This window comes from Phyllobates terribilis, unplaced genomic scaffold (genome assembly GCF_046119375.1).
Source record: "Phyllobates terribilis strain yellow unplaced genomic scaffold, ASM4611937v1 Scaffold_8__6_contigs__length_399053987, whole genome shotgun sequence".
Lineage (NCBI taxonomy): Eukaryota > Metazoa > Chordata > Amphibia > Anura > Dendrobatidae > Phyllobates > Phyllobates terribilis.
Genome location: NW_027362768.1, coordinates 30,455,437 through 30,473,387, shown reverse-complemented (window position 1 = coordinate 30,473,387; position 17,951 = coordinate 30,455,437). Strand labels below are relative to the sequence as shown.

At 45.2% G+C, this 17,951-nt stretch overlaps 1 protein-coding gene across 4 annotated transcripts in view; it reads right to left on the bottom strand.

Moving 5' to 3' along the window:
* LOC141156359 (coagulation factor XIII B chain-like) overlaps positions 1-17,090 on the bottom strand; it is a 234,619-nt gene extending 217,529 nt beyond the window's left edge. The window contains exons 1-2 of one of the 4 annotated variants that reach the window (XM_073642552.1): positions 16,981-17,090; positions 16,497-16,658 (exon numbers count right to left, since the gene is read on the bottom strand). In XM_073642552.1, coding sequence (XP_073498653.1) covers positions 16,497-16,581 — 85 coding nt within the window. In that variant the 5' untranslated portion in view covers positions 16,582-16,658; positions 16,981-17,090. The remainder of the gene's footprint in view (positions 1-16,496; positions 16,659-16,980) is intronic. The other 3 variants (XM_073642549.1, XM_073642551.1, XM_073642550.1) reach the window with 3 other exon arrangements.
* Positions 17,091-17,951: the final 861 nt, after the last annotated feature.

The following is a 17,951-nucleotide window of genomic DNA, read 5'->3' as shown; positions in this document are numbered from 1 at the left end:
CTGATCATTGTAGACATTGACAAACACGAGAGTCACCCAAAGATAACTCTAGGAACTAATGTAATTGAAAATTGTCTTGCAGAGGTGATTTTCCTTTTACAACAGGTTGCCAAGAACGCCAGCTCTGGCCAGCAGCGAGTGCTCCAGAAAGAGATCCGGGCACTGATGCGACGGCAACAGATAGAACTCTCTGGTGGTGAGATTGGTAGCGTAAGAATGTGTGACCCTTTCCCTATTGCCATGCCCCCAAAAAGTGAAATGATGATTTGGTGCCGGGCAGCTATTGGTCTGAGAGGTAGAGATTACCAGGCAATGGTAGAACCAGTTTACTCAGACAGTAGGCCCACCATTTTGACAGCACGGGGGGTGGTCAATGTACGCCATGGGAGGGTGCCCGTTCGCATAATAAATATCGGGAAGAGGGAAGTGTACCTGCCCCGGTATGCCACGCTAGCCAAATTGTATACCATCAATCAAAATTCCATACAGTCCGTAGAACCCTTGCCTCCATCTTCCCCGGAGGAAGGTAACGGCTCTAAGGAAACAATGGAGGACTGGTGTCAGCAACTACATTTGGGTACTGACTCCACTCCCTCACACCAGAAACAGGGAGTCTATCGGGTGGTTCAAGAGTACGAGAGAGTGTTTAGTAAACACCCGTTAGACTTCGGGCGAGTCAAGGGGGTAGAACACCACATCCCCACGGGAGACCATCTTCCCATAAAAGAGAGGTATCGACCCGTACCCCCTGCACACTACCAACACGCCAAGGGGATGCTTAGAGACATGAAGGAGGCTGGGGTGATCAGGGATAGCTGTAGCCCCTGGGCAGCTCCACTAGTCTTAGTCAAAAAGAAAGACAACACCATGAGGATGTGTGTAGATTACCGGAAAATCAACCGTATCACACACAAGGATGCGTACCCCTTACCAAGGATAGAGGAGTCTTTGGCTGCTTTAAGATCCGCTAACTTCTTCTCTACCTTGGATCTCACTAGCGGGTACTGGCAGGTTCCTGTAGCAGAGGCGGACCGGGAGAAGACCGCATTTACCACCCCGATGGGACTTAGCGAGTTTACCTGCATGCCGTTCGGACTCTGCAACGCACCAGGAACCTTCCAACGATTAATGGAGTGCTGTCTGGGCCACAGAAACTTCGAGACGGTCCTGCTGTACCTGGACGATGTCATCGTATATTCCAAGACGTATGAGGACCACCTGAAACACCTGGCGGAAGTGTTCGAAGCTCTGGCAAGCTACGGCCTAAAGGTGAAACCCTCCAAGTGTCACCTCCTGAAACCAAAGGTGCAGTACCTGGGACACGTGGTGAGCGCTGATGGAGTGGCTACCGACCCTGATAAGATCACCGCAATTAAGGAATGGCCAAGTCCCTCCAGTGTAAAGGAAGTGCGGCAGTTCCTCGGGTTGGTAGGCTATTACCGCAGATTCATCCCCGGTTTCACCAAAAAGGCAGCTCCTATGCAGGACCTCCTGATAGGCCAGTCCCGGAAGGCCAAGAACCAGAAGCCACCCTTCAGATGGGAGAAGTTAGAAGAAGAGTCCTTCCGCCAGCTGAAGATGGCCCTCACGGGGGATGAAATCCTGGCGTACCCTGATTACAGCCAGCCCTTTATCCTCTACACCGACGCAAGTAACATCGGGCTAGGAGCCGTGCTGTCCCAGATCCAGCAGGGGAAAGAACGAGTAATCGCTTACGCCAGCCGAAAACTGCGACCCACCGAGAGAAACCCTGAGAATTACAGCTCATTTAAGCTAGAGTTCCTGGCAGTGGTGTGGGCAGTCACCGAACGCTTTAAGCACTACCTCGCTTCCTCCCGGTTCACCGTGTACACGGATAACAACCCGTTGACACACCTGGACACAGCAAGACTCGGTGCCCTAGAACAGAGATGGATGGCCCGTCTGTCCAACTACGAGTTCACAATCAAATACCGGGCAGGACGCTCCAATACCAACGCGGACGCCCTGTCCAGGATGCCAAACCTACCGGACGCAGGAGAAGATCCAGGGGGACTGGAAGAAGTCGAACTCCCCGCGTTCCACCGTCATGGGACTATCCAGTATTCCCACCGGGTAAGGAGTAAGCAAGCTGCTACGTTTAATCCCTTGCCTCACTACAACTGGGCGGAAACGCAAGACAGTGACCCTGCCGTCCGACTGGTGAAGGAGATGCTGACTCGGCCAGAGGCTCGCAATGACCCAGACGCTCCGGAGGAAGCCAAGCAACTGTGGGCTGAGAAGAGTCGACTGTTCCTTTATAAGGGGAAGTTGTGCCGCCGAATGGTTAACTCCCGGACGCATGAACTAATCTGGCAAGTAGTGGTGCCACGAAGAGACGCAGCCGTGGTGATGGAGGCATACCACGACGGGGCTGGACACTTCGGATGGAAGAAGCTGGAGTTCCTGCTGCGCGGGCGGTTCCACTGGGTAGGCATGAGGTGAACCATCGAGAGGTGGTGCAGGGACTGTGGCCCGTGCAACCTAAGAAGGAAGGACCGTGCCAGCCAGAAGACTCCCCTGCAGTCCATCGTCACCCAGCAGCCGTTGGAACTGGTAGCCTTGGATCATGTAAAACTGACCCCAAGCAGAAGTGGCTACGTCTACGCACTAACCATCGTGGATCACTACTCCCGGTTCTTGGTTGTCATCCCCGTCAAGGACTTAACAGCTTGAACAGCAGCTAGAGCCTTCCAGCAGCATTTCTGCCATCCACACGGGTACCCGGACCAAGTGCTGACGGACCAAGGACCTGCCTTTGAAGCGGAGGTCTTCCAGGAATTCTGCAATCTGTATGGCTGCCGGAAGATAAGGACGACACCCTATCATCCGCAAACTAATGGACTTTGTGAGAAAATGAACCAGGTGGTAATGGATCTCCTGAAAACGTTGCCCCTGGAAGAACGCAGTCTGTGGCCTGAGAAGCTGCCCGATCTGGTGGACCTATACAACCACATCCCGGTAGGTTCCACCAACTGTACCCCGGCTTACCTAATGAGGGCGAGACCTGGTAAGTTACCTGTTGACCTGGAAATGGGAGTCCTGACACCCGAGGACACTTCACCAGAAGCAGACTGGGACACAGAGAGGCAGCAGCAGTACCGGAAAGTACAGGAGAGCGTGGAGCGAAGTCTCTGTCTCGCTAGGGAAAGACAAGAGAAAAATTACAACCAGTATGCTCCCGCTGTTCCCCTGGTACCCGGAGAGCAGGTCTTGAAGAGGAAGAGACGGCTCCACAAGTTGGACGACCAGTGGGAGAAGGACCCGTACACCGTACTGCCCTCAAGCCACGACAACCCAAAGGTTTGTACCATCAGTAAAGACGGAGGGGAAACCACAGCCATTGTATCCCGGGATCATCTGAAGAAGTGTCCCGAACAGCTACGGAACCCAGAAGGAGAGCAAGAAGACCCTCGACCCGTAGAGGAAAGGGAAGATATGGTTAGTACTGTGCTCGGAGACTTCCCTCGATCCTGGACTCAAGTCAATGGTGCAGTTGTGGTACCCGTCCTCACTTTCCTCCAACCAGCATCCCAAGTGCCTACGGAGCAACAGGTAGAGCTGGAAGAGCAGCCGGTCCAGGAGGCAGCAGACTCCACACAAGCAGAACAGGAGGATCAACCCTCTGCTCATAGTGAGCCTGCCGTACCCCTAGTGAGCCAAAGAGCCGGTAGACAGCTGCCCAGTTTACCCTTGACAGCTCCTACACCCTGTAGTTCAGGGCTAGACAGTCAGCTCCGTAGGTCCACTAGGGCCACTAGAGGCCAGTTACCCGCACGTTGGAGGATTTGAAGTGTATAAATTGTTTTATTTGTGGTTACCTGTTTTTCTTGTGCTTGTGTATAATTATGTGTTTCTAGTTATTTATAGGAGTCCTTGGTGGATTTACCGGGAATCCTTGTACATGGTTGGAGCGTAACCTAGGAATGGACTAAAGACTGTTAAGGACTCGGGGCAGGACAGACCCCTACCTGGTTACGTCTCCCTGTTTTGGTGAAATGGACACCTTGCTTTTCTTCAAAGACTGCACCCGGTTGCGGACACGCCGTAACCATCTTTATGTGTTTTTCTTATTGTATTATTATTGTTTATACCTTGTTATGTTTTTCTAAAAATATGTTTAGTCCCGGAGTACTAAATTTCACTAGGGGGGAATGTGGCACCCCAGGGGTCTGGTTTCCACAGTAACGGCAATGTTATGTCTGAGAGCAGGTGGGAGGTCTCTTGGTCAGGGATCCTGTGCATGCCACACCTCCTGCCCAGTCCTGGGAGGGAAGAACTTCCCCTATATAAACCTAGGGCTGAGGCAGGGTTAGAGAGTAGAGAAGAAGTAGAGACAGAGAAGAGAAGCAGCATAGGAAGAAACAACAGGAGCTCTGTGGGAGCAGTGCTACAAGGAGTCAGGGGCTGGCAGCTGCAGAGCTCGCCCTGACTGAGAAGCTATCACCGGACCCGGAGTCCGAGGCTGTGGGGACTAACTCCTATCCAGCAGCAGAAACCGACCGGCAGGGGATTTCAGGTCCTCTGGCCAAGAAACCCGAAGGCACGGTCACACGCGTGGGACCAGCACCGCCGTCGTGGAGCGGAAGCTACTAGAAGGCCCCGAGTCACCGGCCATACGGGTGAGCACCACACGGTACACTCAGGGACGTGGGCTACTTATACCCGCCTCTAGCAAGGTAGCCAGAAGAGTACAGTTAGTTTGGGAGGCCTACAACTCCGCCTGGCCAGGGGAGATCCCATCTGCTCAAGGACTGACCAGGCCCCAATCGCTAGCCAGTACTCCGGGAGGGTCTATCTTTGTCACCAGTAAAGACCCTGAACTACACCGTACCGTCTCCGAGTGGTTCCTGCTACCCCCATCATCCACGTCGGCTGCCCTGAGGCCATACCCCTCCCGTTGGGGGTGATACTATCACGCTGCACAATCCTACCACCGGCCTCAGCGGTCTGCCCTGCAGCGGCAGCTCCTTCGCTGCATTCAACGGGTGGCGTAGTCGTACAACATCTACCGCTAATACATCGCCGCTCAGTTTGACTCCCTGGGCACAGAACGGGTCACCGCCACGAGACTACAACCCTCAACAGATCCGGCTCCGGGTAAGCTCCCGCGTGCGCAACGCAGCGCGACACAGGCCCAGGGGCGCGTCACAAGCAGTCGTGAAATGTGGGAATTTAGTAGTGTGGCCTGTGGGTCATTGGCTGCGTATTTGTGCTTGCATTCCAAGGACTGGGGTATGGACAAGTGAACAGCTGGGACAAGGACATGGACGTGCTTCCTGATGCTGCTAATTGAGAGTGTGCAATGACAGGTGCAGGGCAGGAGGCATCTTCACATGCACCATGGACAGGGGATTGGCTTGCATGCACAACAGCGGAAGAAGCAGTGGTGCACCCGCAGACACTGTTCCTGGACCCTGGGGTTCAGCCCACAAAGTCGGCTGCTTTGCTGCCATGTGCCTGATTATGCTGGTGGTGGCCAGGCTGGTCATTTTGCCACCCCTATTGATGCTGGCCTGGCAGGTGGTGCAAATGGCCTTTTTGGGTTTTCAGCAGAGTCTTTAAAAAACAACCAGGCTCGGGTAGACCTAACAGTTGTACTGGCAACTTCCTTCGTGTTGATGTTACGGGGTACAGTTGCCCGCCTTCTGTCTGCGGCCACCACACTGTTCTTCCTGCCTGTTGAGGTGCTACTTCTCACTCCCCCTGTGTGCTGCTGTCCTCGCTCTGTATGTCCCCCTGTAAGGTTGGGTCAGTTACTGTATCATCCACGACCTCGTCTTCCACTTCCGCACCCTGGTCCTCCTCCTGAATTTCTTGCAATTGTGTCTCATCATCGTCCACCTCTTGTGACACTTTCCCACCGTCGCCTTCGTATAACCGTGGCTGCTCAAATATTTAGGCATCGCTACATGCGATCTCCTCTTGCCCCGCTTCAAGTGGACCAGACAAGAAGCCCGAATCTATAAATGGAAAAGTGAACAGCTCTTCGGAGTGTCCAAGCGTGGGATCAGTTGTCTCCGGGCACTCGGCATGGTGGGAGGAAGGAGGATCAGAGTGAGGAATATGCAGCCCAGACTCACGGCTACTGAGACTTGACCGTGTGGAAGACAGTGTGGTGGTGGTGGCAAAGTGGCTGGAAGCATTATCCGCTATCCAACCAACAACTTTTGACACTGCTCTGGGTTCAATAGTGGTGTGCTGCGGTCCCCTAGGAATTGCGACAGGAAGGTCGGGCGAGAAGATGTGGGTGTTTGTTGTGGCACAATTTCAGCTTGCCCACGGCCTCGGCCTCTGCATGCACCATCACCATCACGTCCAGTTCCCCGTCCCTTGCCACACACCTTGCCCATTTTAAATGGAGGACAATATCTTCCACGTTCACTACAAATGGCTGAATTTGGAACTAAGATATATGTAATCCATGTGACGGAGAAACTACAGTTTTAAATACCTGGCCTGTAGGTAACTATTTTGAACAGCAAACCGGTGTCAAAAACTTTGCTGACACACTGAAAAAAAAATTTAATGGAGGCCAGAAATGGTAGTATTTTCTGAAAACGTATATGTGATCCGTTGACGGACAAAGCACAGTTTTAAATACCTAGCCTGTAGTTAACTATTTTGAACAGCAAACTGGTGTCAATTGCTTCACTGACACATTGAAACAAATTTTTTACTGGAGGCCAGAAATGGCAATATTTTCTGAAAACGTATATGTGATCGGTGTGACGGAGAAAACACAGTTTTAAATACCTGGCCTGTAGTTAACTATTTTGAACAGCAAACTGGTTTCAATTGCTTCACTGACACACTGAAACAAATTTTTAACTGAGGTCAGAAATGGCAGTATTTTCTGAAAACGTATATGTGATCCGTGTGACGGAGAAAACAGTTTTAAATAGCTGGATTTTTAGCTTTGTATTATGGAAAGTACCTGGCTGTATTCTGCAGTGCCAACAAGCAAATGGCGCAGAACAACGGTGTTCTCTGGATTGCTTTTTAAGCAAATAATGAGGATTAAGATCCCCAAAAAAATTATTCCTGGCCCCTGAGTCCTGGGCATATTTCTCGAAATATCTAACAGCAGCAGCAGACAAAACTGGAATGGAGCCTATTGTGCTGTGTGCACTGCAGTCTGCTATATACCCTGCCTGCCTGCCTATATACACTGCCTGCCTGATATCTCTGCAGATGGATTAGTCCTCAGAAGGACTGTTTGTTGAGATGGATATGTGTCTCTAATATACACTGCTCAAAAAAATAAAGGGAACACTCAAATAACACATCCTAGATCTGAATGAATGAAACATTCTCATTGAATACTTTGCTCTGTACAAAGTTGAATGTGCTGACAACAAAATCACACCAAAATCATCAATGGAAATCAAATCTATCAACCAATGGAGGCCTGGATTTGGAGTCACCCCCAAAATTAAAGTGGAAAAACACACTACAGGCTGATCCATCCAACTTTGATGTAATGTCCTTAAAACAAGTCAAAATGAGCCTCAGTATTGTGTGTGGCCTCCACGTGCCTGTATGACCCCCCCTACAATGCCTGGGCATGCTCCTGATGAGGTTGTGGATGGTCTCCTGTGGGACCTCCTCCCAGACCTGGACTAAAGCATCCTCCAACTCCTGGACAGTCTGTGGTGCAACGTGACGTTGGTGGATGGAGCGAGACATGATGTCCCAGATGTGCTCAAACTGATTCAGGTCTCTGGAACGGGCGGGCCAGTCCATAGCTTCAATGCCTTCATCTTGCAGGAACTGCTGACACACTCTAGCCACATGAGGTCTGGCATTGCCCTGCATTAGGAGTAACCCAGGGCCAACTGCACCAGCATAAGGTCTCACAAGGGGTCTGAGGATCTCATCTCAGTACCTAATGGCAGTCAGGCTACCTCTGGCGAGCACATGGAGGGCTGTGCGGCCCTCCAAAGAAATGCCACCCCACACCATTACTGACCCACTGCCAAACCGGTCATGCTGAAGGATGTTGCAGGCAGCAGATCGCTCTCCACGGCGTCTCCAGACTCTGCCACGTCTGTCACATGTTAACCTGCTTTCATCTGTGAAGAGCACAGGGTGCAAGTGGCACCTTTGCCAATCCTGGTGTTCTGTGGCAAATGCCAAACATCCTGCACGGTGTTGGGCTGTGAGCACAACCCCCATCTGTGGACGTCGGGCCCTCATACCACCCTCATGGAGTCAGTTTCTAACCATTTGTGCAGACACATGCACATTTGTGGCCTGCTGGAGGTCATTTTGCAGGGCTCTGCAGTGCTCCTCCTGTTCCTCCTTGCATAAAGGAGGATGTAGCGGTCCAGCTGCTGGGTTGTTGCCCTCCTACAGCCCCCTCCATGTCTCCTGGTGTACTGGCCTGTCTCCTGGAAGCGCCTCCAGCCTCTGGACACTATGCTGACAGACACAGAAAACCTTCTTGCCACAGCTCGCATTGATGTGCCATCCAGGATGAGCTGCACTACCTTTGCAACTTCTGTGGGTTGTAGAGTCCGCCTCATGCCACCATGAGTGTGAAAGCACAAACAACATTCAAAAGTGACCAAAACATCAGCCAGAAAGCATTGGTACTGAGATCTGGTCTGTGGTCCCCACCTGCAGAACCACTCCTTTATTGAGTGTGTCTTGATAATTGCCAATAATTTCCATCTATTGTCTATTCAATTTGCACAACAGCATGTGAAATTGATTGTCAATCAGTGTTGCTTCCTAAGCAGACAATTTGATTTCACAGAAGTTTGATTTACTTGGAGTTATATTCTGTTGTTTAAGTGTTCCCTTTATTTTTTTTGAGCAGTGTAGTTTAGTACACCTACACTAGATAGAAACAAGCAAATCTCTCCCTAGCTCAGCAGTACTTCTCCCTACACTGTCTGATTCCGTAGAGACTGTGATGAGCATGGCGGCGCCAGGTCTGATGTAGACCTGATGACGCTGTGCGGCCAGCTTATCACTGTAATGCCACAACCAACATGGCTACGGCATTACAGTGAGTGGCAGGCAATCCATGCATGTTCATTGGCTCTATAAAGAGCGCCAAACATGCAGGGAGGAGACCCGAGCTCCCGCCGAGCAACCTCGGAAATTCTCGGCGAGTGCCGAGCATCTCGAGCAGTGAGATGCTCGGGCGAGCACTGAGCCGTAGCGAGCATGCTCGCTCATCACTAATAATAAGCCCAACACACTCCTGACTAATTACCACAACTTTAGGGAGGATCTGTATCCAACACAGCCCCCTGATCCATTTCCAATAAACGTTTGGTCAAGGTATACCCCAAAGGTCAGCGTTCTTCTCTCCAGTTCATCTAAATGAAATAGCAATGCCATATGATCAAAATGTCCAGGTCACCAAAACTTACAAAATAGAGCATCACAATGAAATCAATTTTGTTCTAACATTAAATTTATAACTGATATATCAGATGTCCTTTTACCTAGCCACTTACAGTGGGTATGGAAAGTTTTCAGACCCCTTTAAATTTTTCACTCTTTGTTTCATTGCAGGAATTTGGCGAATTCTAAAAAGTAATTTTTTTTCTCATTAAAGTACACTCTGCACCCCATCTTGACTGGAAAAAAACAGAAATGTAGACATTTTTGCAAATTTATTAAAAAAGAAAAACTGAAATATCACATGGTCATAAATATTCAGACCCTTTTCTCAGTATTGAGTAGAAGCACCCTTTTGAGCTAGTACAGCCATGAGTCTTCTTGGGAATGATGCAACAAGTTTTTCACACCTGGATTTGGGGATCCTCTGCCATTCTTCCTTGCAGATCCTCTATGCGGGCTTTCATATGTCTTGCACTGAGGAGAGGCTTCCGTTGGGCCACTCTGCCATAAAGGCCCGACTGATGGAGGGCTGCAGTGATAGTTGACTTTGTGGAACTTTCTCCCATCTCCCTACTGCATCTCTGGACCTCAGCCACAGTGATCTTGGGGTTCTTCTTTACCTCTCTCACCAAGGCTCTTCTCCCACGATTGCTCAATTTGGCTGGATGGCAAGGTTTAGGAAGACTTCTGGTGGTCCCAAACTTCTTCAATTTAAGGATTATGGAGGCCACTGTGCTCTTAGGAACCTTGGGTAATGCAGAAATTCTTTTGTAGCTTGGCCAGATCTGTGCCTTTCCACAATTCTGTCTCTGAGCTCCTTGGGCAGTTCCTTTGAGCTCATAATTCTCATTTGGTCTGACATGCACTGTGAGCTGTGAGGTCTTATATAAACAGGTGTGTGCCTTTTCAAATCAAGTTCTATCAGTTTAATTAAACACAGCTGGATTCCAATGAAGGAGTAGAACCATCTCAAGGAGGATCACAAGGAAATGGACAGCATGTGACTTAAATATGAGTGTGTGAGCAAAGGGCCTGAACACTTATGACCATGTGATATTTCAGTTTTTCTTTTTTAATAAATTTGCAAAAATTTCTACATTTCTGATTTTTTTCAGTCAAGATGGGGTGCAGAGTGTACTTTATTGAGAAAAAAAATGAACTTTTTAGAATTTACCAAATGGCTGCAATGAAACAAAGAGTGAAAAGTTTAAAGGGGTCTGAATACTTTCCGTACCCACTGTAATACCTTCAACACCCAAACCACAAAAATTTACCTCAGTGGCTGCCCCAATCCAAAATGAGTGAGAGCTGAAATCTGAGGCTTTGACACCAATATTTCAAATATACTTTAAACACTGCAACAAATTGAAAACGCTTAAGTGGCTAACCATCTCTATGCACTAAAAAACAGAATCCCATCTTCTTCACCTCCATCAATTCAGAAACAACTTTGTATGGCCAGTACATACTGCCTATCTTGCCAACCAAAATGCTAGTTCCTTTGCCCTCTCTGTTGGTTTTAGATCATTGCACACAAATTCTTAACAGTTCGTCAGTTAGTAAAACATTCCCAAACCTCCTAGACTCATGTCACTAGGAGGTACCAGTTTCCCAATCCTAAATGCAGCAAAGAACGTTAATGATAAAGCCACCCTAAACAAATGAGTCTCATGCCTGTCCGAACACACGTCTACCACTATCCAACAACCTCTTTAGCAATGAAAGGGAAACCGAGTGTCTTTTATCAAACCGCACTGATCTTTCTTCCAATCTTTTACAATACGTAACACGACAAATGCTATTGTAACATCATAAAAGCCATTACATTTTAACCCAAATGCTACCATACTAGATACTTAGAGACAAATAGTTTCCAAGGTACCAGAGAAATAGTTCTATTCTTTTATTCATCGAAAATGCATCATACAAGCAATGTTTCAGCCAGTAAGCAGCCTTTTTCAACCATAAACAAAATGGCAGATGAAGCTAAAACCAAACCCAAATGCTACCCCATTAGATACTTAGTCACTAATAATTCAGGAAAACCCTTCTGAAAGAACTTGCCTCTGAATGGAGCTCATGGAAAGCTCATCAGCTGATTTATTTGCCAAACCAGGTACATGCTTAGCCCTAAACTAAATATAAAATCAGATGCAAGAAATTACTAAATGCCTCAACAAGGCTTAAACAAGCAAGGAGCTGGATGACAAGGAATTAATCACTTAAACCACTTAAATATTATCTGTCCAAAAACAAATTTTTTTTTGGACATACATACGCTCCATAACTCAACTGCCACTACAAAGAGTACCATGTCACAGGCCAAAAGGTCCTGCACCAAGAAAGACCAAAAGTGGCACTGAAACCCAAACCACTAGAAACATCCGTACACAAATACAAATCAACATTAGATACCAAAGACTCTTAACCTGACACCCTGCCATTAAAAGTCTGCAAAAAAGCCTGCCATACCACCAAATCCTGCGGCATGCTTCTCATGATGTGTTCAAAATGTCCAGTATGCCATATTCGATTAGTTGATAATGATATGCACCTAGAAAAGACCCACCCAATTGGAGTCACCCAACAAGTGAACAAGGGAACACCAACAACCTAATTAGTGACTGTAATTGCTGAAGTGTCACACTACATCAATAGCATAGGCCAACCTTTCCAACTTGTCTATGGTCAAATGAAAAACAAATTCTTGTGAATATTGTTAATAACCACAAAGGTCAATTTTGTCATTGGGCTTTCTATTTTCTATTCCACTATCAGCACACCAGTCTATGACATAAAAGATATGAAAGTTCTCAACAGATATAAACAAACCCTGGTATCACCTGGACCCACTTACAAAAAATCATGCAAGCAGTGAGTGATCTAACGAGGTGGATGATGGATCATGGCATCAGTATAATATACAAACTAGTATCATCTGGTATCATACTAATCATTCAAGAAGCCAAGCAAACAATTCAAAATAATTACAACATATCGAACAGCCCATAACAACAGTCACCTAAGTGGAAATCTTGGAGATGAAAACAGCTATCATGAACCATGAACAGACGCAAAGCAGATTCAATATCATAATTTGCTAATAGGGCAATTTTACCTGCATGTCTCACTTCCTGTAATCCCATGTCAAAGAAAGTGTATGCAACCACCGTTACCTCTTTAGATATTTCATCATTCACAGAGTCACCTTTTGAAAAGGATACCTACTGCCTGAACCTGCTTCCTCTGGAAAATTAAGCATCTGTTGTGCTAAAATCAGCTACAACCAGCGGTCACCTTTTATGCCCAACATATGTCAGGTAACAAAGTCAAATCACAACAAAATTCTTTGTCAAAGCGCCAGAAAGCTTCAGCATCGTGCAGCTTCTATGCACTAAAAACCATATGTAGGTAAATGAACAGCTCTGCCCCTTTTTCAGTAAAATGTTGCCAAATTACATGAGCCAACATATCAAAACAATGCAGCCAATTGCCAAACGTCTTTGACACTTTAAGTTTTTTATCTCAACTTCACTCGAAACTACATTCCTTTTTGAAGGTCTACAGAGACTAAAGACACAAATCTACAAATTCATGTTTCCAAATTTTCTCCATGACTTCAGCTGACAAATATGTACCAAGGGAGGAGTCTCAGTAAAATAACAAGTCGCTAAATGTCAAACCAGACATAGACTGCTCAGGTGGGGCTTTACAGAAACCCCTCTACTTGTATCACCAAAGGTAGCCACCACTCTTTTTAAAACCATAAAACCATAAATAAGTCAATATTAGAAGACAAGTTATTGGATACCCATGCTTTTACACGGGATGACTCACCCACTGATTGAAAGTTTGCTATTTCCAGATGTGCCATAGATACATGAGACTGTTCCCCTATGGGCAGAACACCCAGAAAAATATCCTGTGTTGGCAAGCATAGTGTGGAGCTTTGGCATTGCTCCTGCTGCATTTCTGTGTAGTAGCTGCATTTCTGGTGCTCCAGCTGTGAGTAAATGAAGATGATGTAGAATTGGTAGTTGATGCAGAAGGCATCCTGCCACTTGAGGGATGCCATCTGTCATATTTCCTCCAATATCGCCCATGACGACTGAAACACTAGCACTTTTGCCAACTCCTCTTGTTTTTCCACCTGTGTGAAGCAGCCAGTGAAACAGAAATAAAAGAACCAGAGTCCATTTCCACCATCAAAGGCTGACCCTGGTACACACTGGCCTCCAGAGAATCTGAGTGACCTGCCACCACTATTAGAGATCTTGAGCAGGTGCCATCACTCCCTGCAAGTGCCATCAAAGCCTGATGATGTTTTGAGAACTGGACTATGAACTTATGCATGAACCACCTTATGAAGCTGTCTGCAAAAGATCTCTCAAACAAGAGTGACCTTTCATTCAGTGTCTGGAGGCCAGCTCAGGCCAGGGAAAGAGGTAGAGACACTGAAGAGCTATAAGTGCAGGACCAAGCCCCTGCATTTGCAGCACATTTACAAAAAATCGGAAAGGTGATTACTTGGGAATGGAATAAAGGATTGAAAAATCAAAGGTACAGAATTAATTTTCACTACAGCAAACTAACACTGAAGAGATCAGTTAGGGGTACTAAAATCTTTTGACAAGTTATCTTTCAGCACTTCAACTTAGAGCAAGAATATAAGGGGAATATATCATGAGAGGAATTTCCAAAGTCAGTTTTGATTGTGGCTGTGTTGCCTTTTGTGACATGCAGAAATAGTGCTGTTGCTTCAAAAGCATCCAGCAACTATAAGATTTAACACAGTCACAAGATACAGGAAGTGTTGTGCTTCAAAAGCATCCAGCAACTAGAGGGGTTAACACAGTCACAGGAGACAGGGAGTATTTAGCAGAACCCCAGGGTAATTGTGGGGAACTTGTTTTTAGTCTGGCTGGAGCTGAAGAGAAAGGTGTGTGATCTGTATCTCACAGAAGGTAAGGGAACAGAATTCAGGTCCTAAACAGAGATCAGATAGACTACCTGAGCTAACAGTGTAGAGTATTATCGAGCAGGAAGATAAGGACTGGAAGGAATTGTGTCACAGAGATCATCTCCCTCATCAAGCCCTCCCCACCTCCAGCTCCATGCAGGATAGAGAATCCTGTGTACAATTGAGTCCTTGTGAAGGAAAAGCCTTTGGATGTGTATGCATTACTGTGCTACAGGATAATACACTGTGTACTGCTGTGCTGCAAAGGAGATTGTACTGTTATTACTGGAGCCTGTTGCTCAAAGAGACATTTACATTGCACTGGCCGTACCTCATTAAATGTTACTGTTCTACTGTTTATGAGGACTCTTTCAAATGTGTCTGGTCAGCAATTGAATCTGTCCTGTGCCTGAGAGAAGCTGCAGCCTATGGTTGCCCGGAATAACGGTTCCCCCAGGATTCCAATGAATTCATGTAACTGGTCTCGTGCCTATCTGAACTTAGGCAGCGCGCGTGTGACACTTTATTTGTGCCAAAGTTATCAAAGTGTAGCATGATGTGTGATAAATTTGATGCAGATACTGTAATTGTCTTGAACTGATTTTCTACTTTTTACACCACTCCCAAATGGAGTGTTTTTTTTCCGGGTTTTTTTTTTACTTTTTAAAAAGTAGCTTTTCTTAAATATAGCTTGAACTTTATTTGCATAGCTAACCACATCCAGGTTTCAAATTTTAAAAGTTTTTGTGTAAAATAACAAAGACTTGCAAGTTTCAACATTTTGAGCAAAAAAAAGTGTTGAGTTAAATTTGTGACTTTTTAATGTAAAAAAAATCCGAAAACCATTAATAAATTCATTCCATGCAGCCTTGAATGTAAGCAAGAGTATTCTTATTCACTGACAACAAAGCAAAACATAGAGTGTCTTTATTCATTAACAGCAAATTTGGAAAAAGTTGAGTAATTTGCAACACATCTTAAACTCAATTAACAATTCAACAATTGAGTCGATATTGACTTTTAGGATTGCTACTTCCAGTAGGTGGCACTAGAGTTTAGGTCCTCTTCCTTTCTAAAGAGGCAATTTGCATATTTAATTTCCCATAGAATTATCGCAAGGCTTATAAGCCTCCTCACATTGGCATGCTAGGCTAGGCATGTCATTCTCCATAAACAGAAAGATTACCCCTTAGATCCCAGATTTAAGCCTCTCCTGCAGCCAAGTTAGATCTCTTACTTTGCACTGACGAGGATCAAGTCATGTGGCAAGGTTCGTTAAATGAACAATATTGACTTTTAGGATTGCTACTTCCAATAGGTGGCACTTGAGTTCAGGTGGCATACTGAACTGCCCTACAAATTAATGGAGAGAACCATACATGTACGTCCACTTCTCCACTCACAGCTATGAGCAATGGGGCACCATTCTCAATATAAATTTTGATTCCAGTGGTGGGAACAGTATCTATCATACATGTATGGCATATGTGGGTATACCATAAATGTACATTTAGCTCTTAATTTTCTAAAATAAAAGCCCAGTAAGACAATATTTCTAGCAGAAACTTCCCAAAGTTTAGTCCTATTTGTGGCTTATTCAGATGTCAGTTTTTCATGTACAAGTTCTATCCATGTTTTTCACGGATGAAACTTGTACCCACATTAGTCTTGGGAGGTGTTCACATGTCAGTGGTCCACACTAAAACATAGAGACCTGTCAGACTTTGATCCAAGTCATGCATCAAACTCGCCACTGCAAGTCTATGGGTCCATGAAAAATCAGACAGCACTCAGATGCCATCCATCTGTGTGCACTCCGTGTGCTGTATGATATTGATTCTTTTCTTTTATAGGAGAAGCTTAAAAAAACCTTTAGGACAGTAGAAAAAATGAAACTCTGATAAAAATTGACACACTAACCAACACTGATGAAAATCTTATCCAAAACCTTGATGAAAATAGATCCATTTATTGCTCATGAGAAAAGTGATTGTTTTTTTTAAAAAATGTCAGTTTTTTTTTTATATATATTTATATTCTACAATTGCCATACAGTAAATTGTTAAATTCTACAAATACATATAAAATCATCCACTAACAGCAGCAGATAATTGTTTGCATTACTTTTCGTACAGATTATAAATAAAATGAGATTTACCTTTTTTACTTCCATGTGTAGAAGATACTCCTTCACTAGTTACAAAAGCAGAGCTAAGTAGGATAAAAAGCTCCAGGGACATCATTCTACTTCCAGCAGAAGAATGTAGCTGACAAAACAGTTTTACGAAATGTGAACATCACTTTTCCTGTTTGATATTTCCTGTTATGACATAATATGAAAGTCTATGAAAAAAAATTACTTTCTGTCTCTATTGCACTCTCAATTTCATAATAAAAATCAATAAAGTAATAAGTATGGATGCTCGAAACGAGCCATGCTATAGTTGGTTACTATGTCCCAGAGCAAAGGGAAAACTTTTAGGGCTAGACATGAGCTGATCAGACAAAATTCAAATTTGAATATTCCTGCGACTTTTACTTGGAAATTGAATTCGCAGAGAATTTAAATGTTATCTGTCAGTAGGATCAACCCTCCTGTCTACATGGGCATGCAAGTCATAGAAAGCTGAATAAAATGATACCTTGATATCTGCAATCTAATGTCTTATTCCAGAGAAATCCAAATTTTTCTCAATATGTAAGTGAGCTGTTACAATCTATGGGCCGGTCACTGTTCTCCCTGAGAATCTGCCTCCAACGTCATTTTAAATGAAAATAGGTGTTACTAGTGTGAGTCAAGTAATGACTGACAGTTTGATTTCATTATCTAGATGCCTCACACTGGTAACTCCTCCTTTCACTTAAAATAAGCTCTGGAGGTAGATTCTGTCATCTCTATCTCCTTTTTATCTCCTCCCTGTGCTGTTGTTATCTTCATCTCTACTCAGGAAGGGTTTCTGTTTTGCGCTGACATCCTGTTGTCCACTATCAATTCATAGTGACTACTGGTGGCCAGAACTATGGAAACAGTTCTGGACTGATTTACTCTGTTTCTATAATTCCCATAGAAGAAAGTAATGGAAATAGCATAGAACACAAGCTTTGCTGTTTCTGTACTTCCTAAAGAGTACAAAATATGACATAAAATTTCATCATATGCCATGTCCCTGCCTTTGATGCAAGCTCGCAAGTATTTAAAAATTTGAATATAATTAAAAAAACTCAAGTTCAAATCACCTCCCTTTGACCCATTAAACATAAAAGAATATAAGAAATACACATATTTGGTATCGCTGCGTTCGTAAAAGGTCGATCTATCACAATATAAAATAAATCAGTAAACAGTGTAACAAAAATAAATAAACACGCCAGAATTATGTTTTTTTTGTCTGAGGCAACATTGCAATAAAATGCAATAAGAGGCGATGAAAACATTGTATCTAACCTAAAATAGTATAACTAAAAACGTCAGCTCGTCAGCTCAGCATTAGTGATGAGCGAGCACTAAAATGCTTGGGTACTCGTTGCTCAGGTCGAGCAAATTGGCAAGCTCAAGTGCTCGGACCCAATGTAAGTCTATGGGAAACTCGAGCATTTTTCTGGCGGCTCACCC